Raw genomic sequence first — 15,321 nt, 5'->3', positions numbered from 1 at the left:
TTGTGTTTTGTTCTTTCTTTCATTAAGACTTGCCAGATTATACGAATCACCGACTGTCGCCAATCATACTTATAAGAATTATTCAACTGATTACCACATCCTGGTTATGTTCCCATATGAGTGTCCTCCGTAGGATTTTACGCTATATGAGTTGCTACACCTCAGAGAAGTCGAAGAGCCGAGCAAAGTGGAGCTGACGTGATATTCGAGCCCGCACTTCTGGGGATTTGTCCAAGAAGGGAAGAAACGGGCGACGGGTGCAGCCTCCGCTCCGCCTTTAAACTCTATTCGTCACGGTAAAAATGACTTTGGGATCTAGCAGATACGACCAGATTAGAAGAGACTTTTCAAACTGGATAGCGTCGGGGTATTCCTGTGATCGTGATTGTGCATTGGCAATGGACACTTCCAAGCTTGAGCGGCCGCTTGAGAATCTTGCTTCGCTTTCATCTATTTGCTCAGTCCATTTACACCTGCAAGCAGACGAGGAGATTGAGAACTTCTGCGACAGATTTGGGCACTAAGGGATGCAAAGTCGGGCGCCAATAGGATATATGTCTATCTCGAGAAGATATGTTTAAGAGTGCCTGGCCTCAAGAGTTGAACTATTCCATCTCTCGATAGTTCAACGTATCCCAGAGAAATATACAGTCTCGTTCCATTTTGTTCAAGAACTTAAGACTTGTGTAGATAAGCGTTAAAGGAGACAAACCGAGTCCATGACCAAACACCATACCCCTGATCTCATCGTCTAGCATTATACTCTGTAGAACAACACCAATCCTACAAACACCAATGGCGGTAACAGGACAAAGAAGACGAGAAGCCCAAGAAAGCATAAACAGATGTATAGGGATTTTGTTATGTTTCATTCTCAATATATAAAATGGCTGTTAAATATTCTTTTCTCCTGTGAGCCTGACCGCCATTTCCTCTATAGTCATGGAAAATCTCGACGTACGTATCTCAACTTATGCATCACCTATTGCTGAGTTGTGCATTACGAGATTGCCGCAGGGGAGCAAAGCTATCAAAGCTATGTAGGACAAAACTAGATCCTGAAAGCTTTCACTAGCACCACCTGATTTCCATAGTCGTGGCAACAACTATTGACACCACATGCTAAGCACTCATTTTATGGACCCTGTTAGCAGAAATTAGCTAGCGGCTGGACATAATTGTTATATATGGGATAATAAAATGCACCGCAAAAGACGGGTGGAAAACAATACACATATAGACTCGATCAAGTGAGAGCTTGAGATTGAGAAACAGCTACCAGCCAAAATTTGGGTCAATGCACATCTGCACGTGGTAGCCACATGGTCAGCAGCATTTGTTGTGGTTACTCATTAGAGTCACCATGATGTTACCATTTAGGTTCAGCCTGTAATAGTCGGTGGCGTGGAGTGGTACCACAGTGATAATTTAAGGCGCGAGGGTGGAACAGGATGAAGGAGATTCATGGTGGACAGTCTAGCACGGAAGGTGGCTTTCCACCAATCTCTTTCCTGGTTTAGCTGAAAATAGTAGCTGCATTTAAACACCACTTTTTGATAAGAAATGGGCACCGCCTTTACGTCAGCACCACATCTGTCGATAATTCTTATGATCCAACCCTATCGGTCAGTCGATATGACTGAAGAGAATCAAGAGAAAAATAAAAAGAGATCCAACCTCCCAGCGGATTGCTAGAGTTCACAATTAGAAAGAACATAGCCGACTCCGCATTATGCCAAGAGGACCGGGGCAGTCTCGGCGTTGCATGGCCTGCCGGCACCTAAAGAAGAAAGTACGTCGTCGTCGAGCATATCCTATCCCATCATTGCAGCTCGGACACTCTTCCCCAAGTAGGGTATATCCTAAGCTGCATATCAATTGACAAGGAGCACAGTGTGATCTTCAACTTCCAAGGTGCAGTCTATGCCGCCACCGGTGCGTCGAATGCGTCTATGACCAAGGACCGTCCTTTGTGCATAGCCAGGCACCCAAGGACCGTGGACGCAACACTACGAGAACTGTAGGTTGTAAGTGAATACAATTCCAGATGATTACGGAAGGTTTTCTTATCTTAATGGTTCAAGCGCTCCGCGGACCAGTTACTACAAAACCCAACCAGCCGATCGATATCGTGTTATCCGACACACTGACTGAGGCTGCATTCGAGGCTAAGTGTCTCGGTTTATTTTGGGAATCTTTCCTCCCATTCGGCCGCTCCATTCCAGAAACTACTATCTCTTGTGCCTCCAGCGGCTGGACGCTCCTCGCACAGGATTTGTATCTCCACGAGCCCATACTGCGTAATGCTCTCGTCGCCTTCGCACTGGCCAACGTTGGAAAGAGAGATGATAAGCAATGGATGCGAAATGCAGGGCTTAGAGTTTACGGAAAAACTTTATGTAGAATGAGAGGGGCGCTACTTAATCCGTTACAGGTCAATTACGATGGAATCTTGGTTGCCACTAAGATAATGAGCCTCTTCGAAGTTGCCCTCCCTCCCTTCTCCCCTCCTCCTTTCGAATTGCGCGTTTGGATCTAACGCAACCAACCAGATGTTCCATGGAGATGATAGGCAAGACAAAGCTGCCCAAGCACGTGCTTGGGTTGACCACGTGAAAGGGGGGGTTGCAATCTTCCTCGGGAGAGGCCCGAAGGGGTGCGCCAGCGGCATCAGTCATCGCATGTTTTGTGATGGGCGTGCAATTATGGTTAGGGTCCAGAGCTCCATTTTGTGAATCAACTAACGGTTGTTATACTATAAAGGTCCTCCCGAGCATTTATACACGCAAACAGTCCATCCTAAGCAGCCCAGCCTGGAAGCAAGTACCCTGGAGCCTAGAGCCCAAGTCTGCCACGGACAACCTGGTTGACATTTTGGTGGATATTCCCACCATCTTAGAGAAGTTGGACGACCTACAAGACGAGACTGATGTAGAGAAAAAACGCAAGCGACAAGAAGCGTTGCTCCAAACTTGCTGGAAATACGACAGAGACCTACTTGCGTCGTTCATATCATTTAGCCCCAACAAGGTGGCGGACAATTTTGAATACGAGCCGGACGCTGAGATATCTATGGAAGACATTGCCAGAACCCACACGTTGAACCTATACTGGACTACCTGTCTTATCCTATACAATGCAATGCGCAGGATAGCAGTCTCGCCCACGGAGCTACCAGCCCGAATTGACCCGTTGATCTGCTGCCGTAACATTGCGCGGTCCTTGCCAATCTTCCTCAAGGAAAATAGCGGCTTGTGGTGTCTTAGTATTGTCCTCTTCCCTGTGGGCATGGCGCTTAGATTCCTCTCGGCGGAGAAAGACAGCGACGAATATTCTCGGATACGATATTTCATTGACCACGGAGTACAGGGCTTCCATCTTGGTCAATTCCTGAATAGCAGCCGGCGCAACGCGTCCGCTCTACTCCTACATAATAGTAAATGACTGCTTTAAATAAACCAATTACTTGGTCGACAATAGTTGGGGTGGAACGATGGAAGGAGCAATCGCATATATATGCGGCAATGCCTGGGGACTGGTTATATCTGTTTGCCAGTATTGGAGGCTTACAGACCAGATAGCTGATTTGAGTGCTTGAGCAAGCAATATTCTACAGAGTAGTCCGTTCAGACTCTACTTGTTATTTTCCTTTCATACTGGCTTTTCTCGTGCATTCTTAATTATTTTATTCTTCAAGCCAAAAAAACTCATTGACATGTATTTCTGGCCAAGCTCTCGCCTTGCTCATCATCAGCTGTTATCACCTTGATTTGCTCTGCTATATACCTAGTAGTGGGTATTGACTTTATGCCGGCGCCCCTCACTCGCCTGCCTGGTGATAGAACTCGTCCCTACTCTTACATCCCACCACACTGCCAAAATCTCTCTCTCATTTTCCCCGAGTCACCGCTATTCAGAAGCTACGTAGACACGCGTGATGCTCACTAATACATACTACGAGCAGAGATATATTACGCCGGAGCCCGCTGCATTCGTCGCCTGTTTCTTCCTTTCTTGGATAGATCTCCGCCAAGTGCGTAACTAAGATGCCACTACTACCCTAACACGTGTCTGGTAGCACACTTGTATGCGGGCTTATTGACAAAAGCGATTAGGATCCACTCAAGTTGGCATATAACAAACACAAACGGATTCATGGGTTATCGACCCTAATGAAGGAGGGCAAGCATGTTACAGAGCGTAAAGTCTAGGTCAATCTATATAAAGCTCTTTGTAAGAGACATAACATCAATTCAGGGGGTTGGCAGCGGTATTACCTAGAGCAGTCAAGTGGGCGGATACCTTACCCCTTGCTCTGGCCTATTCACACTACGTAACTAGCTACCGCTTACATTGTTGTTCCTCTTGAATCATTCCTTCTGTGATGGTTAGCCCCCTGGTGAAAAGGATACCGCGAAATGGATTTGAATATAAGCACCACAGGCACGACCAGTTGCATATTGATGCTCCGACCTCTTGCCATCCTTACGTTTTGAGCTTCGCTCTTGTTTCTTTTCTAACGTTGCTACTAGATACAGAGTAGATAATGCGTATTTCATCTCAGATTCTCATCTCAATAGTGGCGGGCTTCTCCCTTGCAGTTCCTGCCCCCCCTATCAACATTGAGTCAAATACTGTTGAGGGGAACTCGGTCGACAGCGGCGATATTGCATCGGAGTTCTTGTCCAGCTTGATAGCCAATGCTTCACAGGCAAATGTTGATGATTCTAGCAAAGATCGGCGGTCTCAAAGTTTATTGCAAGTGAACCTTGGTTATGCCAAGTATAAAGGCTACTATGACTCTGCAAGCGACCTAAATATTTGGAAAGGGTATGAGTATTTTAACTTTAACTCTTTTCTATCTCATGTTCAAATCCAATGGCTAAAATATAGGAATGCGTCTCTCGCTACAGTATAAGATACGCAGCGGCACCTATAGGGAATCTCCGCTGGCAACCACCACGCTTTCCAGCCACTGAGCCATCAGCACACCCAATTCCCGCCACTGACTTTGGCCCCATTTGTCCCCAGGCATATCTAGCTGTGCCTGGAGTCCCTAGCATTCCGGGTAACGAAGACTGCCTGTTCCTGAACGTTTACGCGCCATCCAATGCCTCCAGGCTACCGGTCTTGGTGTACATTCATGGTGGTGGATACGGCTTTGGTGATGGCACTCTGGATATGAGCGGTATCGTAAACAGTCACGACAACAACTTCATTGCCGTCACGATACAGTATCGGGTAAAGCTTTCATATTTCACATACTTTTCACTTATCACTGGCAAGCTAATAGAAAACCCCCAGCTAGGCGCATTTGGCTTCCTGTCATCGCAAGAAGTGAAGAGCAAAGGCGTTGTAAATGCCGGCCTTCTCGACCAAGCATTTGCACTTCTGTGGATCAAGCTCTTCATCGGCCAGTTCGGCGGCGATCCTTTGTCTATTACCATCTCGGGCGACTCGGCCGGCGGGAGCTCTGTTTTGTACCACGATATGGCCGCTGGAGGCAGCCTAGGCACCTTGCTTTTCAACCAGGGAATTGCTGCATCTCCATACTTGCCTTTCCAATACACTTACAACGCTGACTGGCCTACGGCTCGATACTATGCATTCGCGGCCGCGGCTGGCTGTCCCGGCTCCAGGAATGTCTTTTCCTGCCTCATCGGAAAAGATACAGTCAGCCTACAGAACGCCAACATCCAACTGGCCGCACAGCAGACTTATGGTTTCTGGTCAGTATTTAAGAAATAACATTATGTTTCTTGTCTAGGCTGACCATCGCATTACAGGGCCTTCTACCCTGTTAAAGACAATGTTTATATCACAGGCCTACCCAGCCAGCAACTGAAAGCTAAGAAAGTGAATGGAAAGAAGCTCTTGGTGGGCAATAACGCCAATGAAGGACCACTTTTTGTAACCCCCTCCATCTCAACCATTACCGATATAACCAACTGGCTGCATCAAGAATTCCCCAACCTGTCTGATACCCAAATCAATGCTATCTTGGCAGTGAATCCCAACAACGCAAACACTTCAGCAGGTCCTTTATTTGAGACCAACGGCGTAACAGGTCTGACTGCTGTCAACGTATCTCAGGATGCGAACGGCCAGCAGCAACGAGCTAATAATATCTATGCCGAGGCGACGTTTATTTGCCCATCTTACTGGATGGCATCGGCCTATACGTCCAATGGCCGGCGGAGCTGGCATTACCAATTCTCAGTACCGTTCGCCTCGCATACCACTGACATGAATGCCTACTTTGGCCCATCGACCCCAAATCTGTCTACCGATTTTATCTTGGCATTCAGGCGCATTTGGGGCAATTTTATTACAAAAGGCGATCCATCCATAACGAATGCTATTGCAAACGGAGCCTCGTCGTCAAACCCTAATGCAGCCAATGGCGCTTCTACCTGGCCAGCTTGGACCGAGACCAGCCCCAAGCAGCTCAATCTCAATGAGACAGGTGGCGTGCCCTATTCATTCACTACACAATGGGGCGTGCCTGTCACGCAGTTTCAACAACCTGGCCTACGCAATGCTATCTCTGTCGTCCCAGCTGATACTTGGGAAGGTGGCCGCGGTACGCGGTGCAATTTCTACCAGACGCTTGCAAGCAGCATCCCAGTATAGAAGATCTAGGCAACCTGATCACTTTTTTTTGTCCCACTCTTATGAGCTCAAGGGCACTGATTCATAGCTTCTATAATTCCGCTTACAGCCACGGAAGCAAGGGGTGACTACTGCCTGGCATAGGTGCTCATGTATAGTAATGTGGTCGAAATAATATTGCAGGTACTTACTACAATAAAGGAAAATTGCCTCCGCGATCTGCTTTTGTTATGTATAAAAAATTTGAAAGGCTCTCCCAGTTGCGCAGCATCCCATGAGCTGCAGTTTTACAGTTCGGACCAAAACAAGATGTACGCACGCAGTAGATCTAAAACCGCTCGTGCCAATATAAACACAAAGGCCTAATTACAACCACCATTCCCCTGCAAAGTTTTAAGAGTTAGATCCAAACGTACATTATTTTGCAGAAACGGAATAGACACAAGCTAGCAACAGCTGCGGCCTCTGTAATAAGAGAGTTGTTGATGACGGCAGTCCTTGTTGACCAGTACTATGGCCAAATCACCGCCTCTAAGAATGCGGCCAGGGCTGAAGCTGGCAATTATGGTCAGTGGGGCTTCGTTTGATCTTGCGTGGAGGCGAGGGTTGCTTCTATCTCGCAATACGACCTCGTCGAACCTTGGCAGGACCAATTACTACCCCGATCGCCGAGTCTTTCTTGCCGATTACAATGCAGCCTAAATACTGGCGTACTGAGGGGATCCCGGAAGCTAATTCTGAGGCGCATGGCACTTGCGGAAACCTATCTGAAAAAGGAAGAAACGGGCGACACGTACAGCTAGTTCCAATTGCCACGTTCTCTGGCTAATTACCACGCAGCCTACTTACAAATTAGCGTGCTAGTGTAGTTACTGAAGCTATATTCTGAGGCGCATGCCACCTTCAGTAACCCATCTGAAAAGGGAAGAAACAGGCGACACTTATAGCAGCTAGTTCCAATTGTTATGTTCTCTTGCTAATTGCTACACAGCCTAGGTATTAGCATACTGATGTGATCTATAGTTATTAATCAGTATCTAAATCAGTCCAAGTGCCTGCCAAAACATCCACGGGAGCTGTTGAAACCGACGAAACTTTCGATTCTAAATAATATGCAATCATGTACACTTGGGCAAACACAATCTACTGCAACCATTTCAAAGGGAAACGTAAGTATAGTGAGGATGTTGGTTTATGCGAATTCTGATATTACAATTTTAGATTAGGAGAGACCTATACTACTATACATTACTTTATGAGACGGGCACCTTGAAACTCTTACAACGCTCTAGTAGTTAAAGATATCCATTCACGCCGCATTTTCCCTTTCCACCCGATTTTATATAACTCTAAGGTGATTCTCATGCATAAAATAATGGCAGTTCATTCGCTTCGCACACGATAACTCTCCACGAGTTGGATACTCTGTGGATGCCAAAGAAAGTAAGACAAACCAATCGGTTCTATAGGAAAAAGAATAGCCCATATCACCTGGTTATTACCAATCCTTAAATGCACCCCATGATCTCTCCCACATCTCCAAACCGAACAGGGATTGTGGGATGTCTGTTTAGTGCTTAAAAGTTGGACTTGAGAAACCAAGGCTTAGGCACAACCGCCAAGAGCAAGAAAGTCTCAACCCGCGTTCTGGGGCGGAGCAATTTAGTCCTTGGGAGACAGTATCATACCGTCAGAATTATCATTGGCTCCCTTGACCCATCTCAGTTAGCAGTCTTACGACAGATATGCAGCGCACAAACTAGCAATACGAGTGTGAGCCATGCAAGTTAGCCGCAATTTGTAGTCGAGCCAGCTACAAGAACGGGCTTGCCGACCACCACTTTACCTAGCTGTAGACGAAGTATCTTTCTTATATAAGTATCGCTGCCCCGGACTATTATCTCTCCAAACCAATTCTTATCATCAAGAACATCTCGAAGACAGGCCACCCACATTCTGACCGTCAACACCATCACTCCTTTCCAAAACGTTCGAAGAACTCCTTTCGAACCCCAAGAGTACTGCTCAGGGTCTTTTCATAAAGCGTCGGCTTCAGCTTCGACCCCATACACTATGAGCCCCACAGCTTTCAAAGTCATTGTTGTTGGTGGCGGACCCGTCGGGCTTGTTGCAGCCCATGCCCTGTCCCGTGCTGGTATCGATTTCGTTGTGCTCGAAAGCCGGCCCAGTATTGTACTCGACGCCGGCTCTAACCTGGTCATAAACCCCATGGGCTTGCGTGTCCTGGGCCAGCTTGGACTTCTCCCTGCCTTCGATGCCGTTAGTTCACCGTTGGCTCAAATTGAACGCCGGGACCACAATGGGAAGGACCTGGGCACCAGCCAGGCCTTCGTACATATCAGCGAAAAGTATGACATTAATTCTCGTTGTAACATTGTAGTGCATGCGTTAACAAACCCAATAGCCATGGCCGCTCTCTCAGAGCCGTCAGCCGCCACGATCTTACCGCTGTCCTCTACGATTCACTCTCAGATGAGAGCAAGGCCAAAATGTTCGCTAACAAGCGCGTTTGCAACATCTCCATCACAGATGACGATGTAACTGTCCTTTGCCGTGATGGGACTTCATACAGCGGGTCCATCATTGTCGGAGCAGACGGCGCCCATAGCATTGTACGTGACGAGATGCGCGCACTCGCTCTCCGAGCAAGCCAGACTTCAGGCCCCGAGAATTCCCAAGTCAACGAAGAACAGCCATTCCTGACACCTACCGTGCTCTCTGGATCCGCTTTCCCACGCAGGGCGATCTGCACCCTGGAGATGCCAACGAGACTCACGGGCGCGACGTCGCTGTCCAGCTGTTTGCTGGCGAGGACACGACCGTTATTGGTATCTATGAGCGCATGGACAAGCCAACCCGTGAGCGCATCCGCTACAGCACCGCCGACGAAGAGGCGTTGGTCGGCCGCTGGGGTCACCTACCCATCTCACGCGGATTGACAATCCGCGACGCCTACAATGCTCGCGTCGGCGATGGCAGGGGCGCTGGGATGGTCAACCTCGAGGAGGGTGTTGTCCAACACTGGTCACACGCTGGGCGTATCGTGCTTGCTGGCGATGCGGCGCACAAGTTCACCCCCAGCACTGGTGCTGGATGCAACAATGGCATCGTTGACGTCGTCACGCTCTCCAATGAGTTGGCTAACATGTTCCGATCAATCGGCGGCGTCCACAGTATCCCAACTACGGCGCAGCTCTCAGCTGCCTTCAAGGCCTATCAAGACACCCGCTTTGATGCCGTTATCGCTGGCTGCGTCGGCTCCGGCCAAGTCACCGCAATGGCCACTTGGCAAGGACAGCTTGTCAAGTTTGTAGACCGTTATGTTATATCGAATCGCACCATCGAAAAATGTATATATTCTCGGGCTGCTGCCGGCATTGCAAAGACCCCCGTTTTTGATTACATCAATGGCGAGGAGGAGTTGAATGGAAAAGTCCCCTGGACACAGCCTATGACGTCGAGCGACTTTGCAGTCATTAATTGATTGGAATTACAGGTCTGAAATGCTACACTAATCAAGGAGCTTAACGTAACATTTTGTAGCGGTGGAAATGCATCATGCTTTAATCAGCCTCCATAGTCAAATCGATATATTATTGCACCTAAGTTATTCTATTCTTTAAATTGAGTCTATGACAACCACCTTGCACCAACTTACTTAAACATGTTCAAGCAAATGGGGCGTTAACCAGAGAATACCGCACAGACTTAACCTGGGTGTAGTTCTCAAGGGCATAGGAACCAAGCTCACGGCCAATGCCCGACTCCTTGTATCCACCAAATGGAGTCTGGTAGGACAGCATATTGTATTGGTTGATCCAGACAGTACTGTGAATATCGTTAGCTGGTTGGTTCAATACAACGAAGAAGATTATTAACTATACCCTGCCTGTAGAGCGTTTGAGACGCGGATCGCAGTGTTGACATTGCTAGTATGGATAGCAGCTGCAAGACCTAAGTTTGACGTTAGTGTACAACGCCCCGGATGATAGCAGTAGACTTTACTTACCATAGTTGCTGTTGTTTCCAATCTTGATAGCCTCATCCTCATCCTTGAACTTCTGGATGGCTGCAACAGGACCGAAAATCTCCTCCTGGGCGATCTTCATATCTGGTGTCACATCGGTAAAGACAGTAGGTTCAATAAAGAAACCTTTGTCACCATATCGTCCACCTCCCAAAGCAAGAGTCGCACCACCCTGCTTACCAGCCTCAATGTATCCCATAATCCGGTCGAATTGTAGCTGTGAGACCTGAGGACCTTGGAAAGTCTGCTCGTCAAAAGGATTACCAAGCTTGTTCTGTAGTGCTCGCTCCTTGAATCTCTTAACAAATTCATCATAGATGCCTTCCTGCACGAGGATACGAGAGCCTGCACAGCAGATCTGTCCGCTAGTGTAGTAAATACCGAAGTTGGCCCATTTGATAGCATTGTCTAAGTCGGCATCGTTGAAGATAATGTTTGGTGATTTACCGCCGAGTTCTAAAGTCACCTTCTTGAGGTTGCTCTTCGCTGCAGCTTGGAGGATAGTTCGTCCGACGGGGGTAGAGCCAGTGAAGGCAACTTTGTCAATGTCCATGTGACTGGAGATTGCGGATCCGGCAACACGACCGTAGCCGGAAATAGTGTTAATTACACCAGCGGGGAATCCGGCCTCTTTTGCCAATGCGGACGCGTAGAGACCAGAAAGAGGAGTTTGTTCAGCAGTTTTGAGAACGACAGTGTTACCAGCCGCAACCGCGGGGCCGATCTTCCAAGCCCACATAAGAAGAGGGAAGTTCCATGGGATGATCTGACCGCAGACGCCGATAGGCTCATGACGAGTGTAGTTGAGGGAGTTGGGATCCGTCTCGATTGTTTGACCGTGAATCTTGTCTGCCCAGCCACCGTAGTATCGCAGGCAACCAGCAGCGCCGGCAACATCGATCCTCGCCAGGCTCAGTGCCTTGCCGTTGTCAAGAGACTCAATAGCCGCAAGAGTTTCGAAATCGCGTTCGAAAAGATCCGCCAACTTCATGAGCAGATGACCGCGCTCAGAAGGGGTGATTTGATGCCATGTGGTTTGGAGGGCCTTGCGTGCTGCAGCAACAGCAATATCAACATCCACCTCGGTGGCTTCATGGACAGAGGTAATGAGTTTTTCATCCGCAGGGTTGTAAGTTTCAATTAATTTGCCTTCAGTTCCCTTCACGAACTCATTGTTGATGAAGCTGGCAGCAAACATTAGAATAAATGATCAAAGTGAGTAGAATCGGAGAACCTTGATACTCACAGTCCAAGAGGCTGCTCATATGTTGCAGTGGGAGTCTTGATAGTCGTGAATAGTGCCATTGTGAGTAATGTTGTAAGTGATAAAGTTTTTATATTGTTGATTGGAGATGCTTGTTTATTGAAGATGCTTGTTTATTGAAGATGCTTTTTGATTTAAGATGATGCTGAAGAAGATGAAGCCAAACAGACTTGACGGTCAAGGCGACCGGTATATATAGCAGATTTGCTCTCTGCAGCCTTCTCTCAAAACTGTTGCTTTGAGTATAGAAGACGCCATGACATGCCGTCATTGTCTTTTGGTTTGTAATATGCCATTACTTACATCTTTTGGACACGGAAGATTCCCCGGATTACAGCGGGAGCAGCGGGAGTGGGGACAAGCGCAGTAGGAGAAGCAGTCGGGGTGAAAGTCCGACCAATGCCGACCGGACTCCGCTACGCACTGCTGGATGAGGATTGCTGCAGGTACACGTACTGTGGCCCCAAACGGTCACATCTGAATAATACGCCAGATTTTACATTGGATATCATCGGGCACAGATCATTCGTGCTATAGTACACCATATTTTACTCCTTTACACGGTAGCAATAGGAGTGGTGAAATCTGATGCAGTTGCACTCTTTGTCTCACGTTCTCAGTCTAATCTCTATACCTCACTCCTTGAGAAGCTTGAGGTTCTATATGATACCTACCCTAGGGTAGTAAACTCAGTTCATGTAGTCTTGTGCCAACTTCATCATACGCCACAATTACAAGGGAATATGTCGAAATGAGTGAGGACGATGCACCTGAATAGCTGCAGACAAATCTCAGATAACCACGGTACAGGAGCACGTGGCGATGTCTCCGCTGAATGATCCCATGCCCGATGCTATTTGATGTCATGGGGTAGAGAGAGATGAGATCAACCTAATCTTCATCTTTAATAATCCATCTCTTTCCGCCTTGTCTCCGTTAGCTAACGGGTAGTACCGTACCGTATCAAGCAGTACAGTAATACCAGCCGAACGCGGACTCTTGAGATTGAGAACCTCGGTTAATACGAAACGCAGCAATATGACTCGCCACTTAATGCTCTCGAGAAACAGCCCGCTGCGTCATAGTGATCGGACTTCGCATTGGCGGTCGGTGATTATTTAGCTCGCCCCCGACCATTTGTCCGCCCCGCCTTAAATATCCGATCGACTCAAGCTCTCGACGTGATAGACTTCCTACATGCGGCCTGTCCATCCTTCATCCATACATTTTGAGATTACCTGAGACAACGGGTCTCTCGGACGTCTCAATAATGGCGATAATGGATGACAAATGTACACAGTCTGGCCGGCTATCGCGGTACTCCTGCTCCACATGTCGGCACCAGAAAAAGAAATGTGATAGGCGTCAACCCCAGTGTTCACTCTGTCAGCGGTGGGTGGCTCCGTCACGCAGAGTTGCTAACATAGCACACTAATTTCACCGGCCAGATATGATCGTGTCTGCGTGTATAAGAACACGAGGAACAGCTCGGTTCCAGGAACCTCACCCAAATCTCTGAACGGAGCTCCGTCGACCACCACCGCCAAAGGCCAACCAGACAAAAATGGGTTCCCTGCCGTATATTTCACCGACTCAGCATTGTTCTGGCGGTCTGTAGGCAGTTTACCAGACGCAAATCTACCCATCAGCCCTGACTTAGTGTCTCTCGTCGAGGATGTGGCCACTGTGAGGGAATATACCGAGGCCTTCTTTCGTTACAATTACCCATGGGCACCGTTTATATGTAGAAGGAATTTCCTGGAAAGGATTTTAAATCCTCTCGGTGAACGGCGCTGTGAAAACGTTCTTCTCATAGCTGCCATGAAGCTCATCACAACAGAGCCCGATGCCGATGCGACTTCTGCTACCTACTGTAGCCTCAAGAGAGCTCTCTTGGAGGTAGAGTTAAGTGGTAGCTTGACATTCAGAACGCTACAAGCACTTGTTCTCGTTGCGATATATGAACTCGGGCAAGCTATCTATCCCTCAGCCTATTTAACAGTCGGTTACTGCGCCAGATATGGCATTGCACTCGGCATCGATCGAACAATTGATTCCTTCTGCTCATCTAAACCGGATGGTTCGGAGGAAGAGAGAAGGACATGGTGGACTATTATTCTTCTAGATCGGTATTCAAGACGTGGGAAATTTGCAAGGAGATGCCTGCTGACGGTGACATAGATACTTGAACGTCGGTTGCCCGGAACGAGCTCTATTGATCAAAGAGCCGAGTAACACGAGTGTGCTACCAATGGATGACAAGCTCTGGGAAATGGGGGTATGCGCTCTTGAAGACTAATCTCATGCCATCAATTTCTCGCGCATCGCAGGTTTACTAACATCGACGTAGTATCCACCTCCCAACCCTCCACTTGTCATTTCTTCTCCTCCCACAGAGGCTATGGGTCGATTTTGCCTGACAGTTCAAGCAGCGTATTTGCTGGGAAAGGTGCTCAGATATACTGGTCCTCAAGCAAGTGATGATCGTATCCTTGAGCATGAAGTACAAATACTCGATAGCACAATTGCCGCCTTGACAAAGGTTACGCTACAGGAGGGTGCAAAACGAGGCATAGAAGTCTGCTGTCCTACAACGATATGCCATAGGTATGGCATCAGAGAGACCCTATTCTATTGATCAAGCATTAATATTTACAGCGCACGGCTCATTCTTAACCAAGAAATAGCTTGGATTAACCGGCACAAGTCCCCGGTGGAGACGAATGCTGTAATGGAAGTTCAAATGACTACGGCGGCAGATATGCTAATCCTCTCACATCACATTCTTCGAACAGGGCTAAGTGGAAATGATGACATATCCCCATTTTGCCACGACGCGTTCTATCGCTCCGCCATCGTTTATTCCCAAATTTTACAAAAGTCAGACTCGGAGGACGCTAAAAATGCAATTCATGATATCAAGCAGAGTCTAAGAGTGAATAGTCATCGTTGGAAGGCTGCAGGTAAATAATCTTCTTTACTTCCTGTTTAACATTTTATTAACGATATTCAATCCAGCGACATACCTCCAACTCCTTGATGCCAGGGATGTTACCGGTATATTTTGACAAAAAGAAAATAAGTTAGACTACTGAACAATTGCAGCTAGTTGGTCTGTTCTAAGCTGTAGGACTTCGCAAGCCCTTTATTGCCATAGCTGGCTACTATAGCTATTGTAACACTAAACTAAGCAAAGGTATCAAGAAATCATGAAAACAGCTAATGAAGTAGCTGCTTAAAGGTTGCTATCAAAGAGAAATAGGTATCTTGAAATAAGTTCTCTTTGAGTAGTTCAAAAAAGAAACATTGAGTTGAGACAAATATATATATATATATATATTAGCTATCACATAGACTAACAAATTAAAGCAGTCTGTAGGCTACCTAAGTAGGTATG

At 47.4% G+C, this 15,321-nt stretch overlaps 5 protein-coding genes across 5 annotated transcripts; 4 read left to right on the top strand and 1 right to left on the bottom strand.

The window, feature by feature from the left end:
• Positions 1–1,579: 1,579 nt before the first annotated feature.
• On the top strand, positions 1,580–3,715 carry V8C40DRAFT_253559 (Zn(II)2Cys6 transcription factor domain-containing protein; the record flags this gene model as incomplete). Its single annotated transcript, XM_083217644.1, has 5 exons — positions 1,580–1,792; positions 1,895–2,027; positions 2,085–2,485; positions 2,553–2,708; positions 2,764–3,715. Coding segments are annotated over exons 1-5 (1,427 nt in total), but the record flags the coding sequence as incomplete, so codon positions are not given.
• An 831-nt stretch (positions 3,716–4,546) lies between these two features.
• On the top strand, positions 4,547–6,633 carry V8C40DRAFT_269166 (Alpha/Beta hydrolase protein; the record flags this gene model as incomplete). The annotated part of the gene is made up of 3 exons (XM_083220053.1): positions 4,547–4,830; positions 4,914–5,729; positions 5,787–6,633. 3 exons carry the CDS (start codon positions 4,547–4,549, stop codon positions 6,631–6,633), a joined length of 1,947 nt encoding a protein of 648 aa, XP_083069999.1.
• Positions 6,634–8,685: 2,052 nt separating this feature from the next.
• V8C40DRAFT_281876 (FAD-dependent oxidoreductase) lies at positions 8,686–10,167 on the top strand (the record flags this gene model as incomplete). The annotated part of the gene is made up of 3 exons (XM_083221699.1): positions 8,686–8,981; positions 9,038–9,245; positions 9,374–10,167. 3 exons carry the CDS (start codon positions 8,686–8,688, stop codon positions 10,115–10,117), a joined length of 1,248 nt encoding a protein of 415 aa, XP_083069998.1. The 3' UTR covers positions 10,118–10,167.
• Positions 10,168–10,301: 134 nt separating this feature from the next.
• On the bottom strand, positions 10,302–11,965 carry V8C40DRAFT_281875 (aldehyde dehydrogenase family protein; the record flags this gene model as incomplete). The annotated part of the gene is made up of 4 exons (XM_083221698.1): positions 10,302–10,461; positions 10,518–10,587; positions 10,643–11,844; positions 11,907–11,965. 4 exons carry the CDS (start codon positions 11,963–11,965, stop codon positions 10,302–10,304), a joined length of 1,491 nt encoding a protein of 496 aa, XP_083069997.1.
• Positions 11,966–13,093: 1,128 nt separating this feature from the next.
• On the top strand, positions 13,094–15,241 carry V8C40DRAFT_253554 (transcription factor domain-containing protein). The gene is made up of 6 exons (XM_083217643.1): positions 13,094–13,316; positions 13,373–14,053; positions 14,106–14,202; positions 14,275–14,531; positions 14,583–14,887; positions 14,943–15,241. Exons 1-6 carry the CDS (start codon positions 13,195–13,197, stop codon positions 14,990–14,992), a joined length of 1,512 nt encoding a protein of 503 aa, XP_083069996.1. The 5' UTR covers positions 13,094–13,194; the 3' UTR covers positions 14,993–15,241.
• The last annotated feature ends 80 nt before the right edge of the window (positions 15,242–15,321 follow it).

Source organism: Trichoderma camerunense, assembly GCF_050948025.1.
Source record: "Trichoderma camerunense strain CBS 138272 chromosome Unknown V8C40scaffold_17, whole genome shotgun sequence".
In the NCBI taxonomy this organism is placed as follows: Eukaryota; Fungi; Ascomycota; class Sordariomycetes; order Hypocreales; family Hypocreaceae; genus Trichoderma; species Trichoderma camerunense.
Note: the sequence above shows the minus strand (reverse complement) of the source record. Positions and strands in the feature narration are given on the sequence as shown.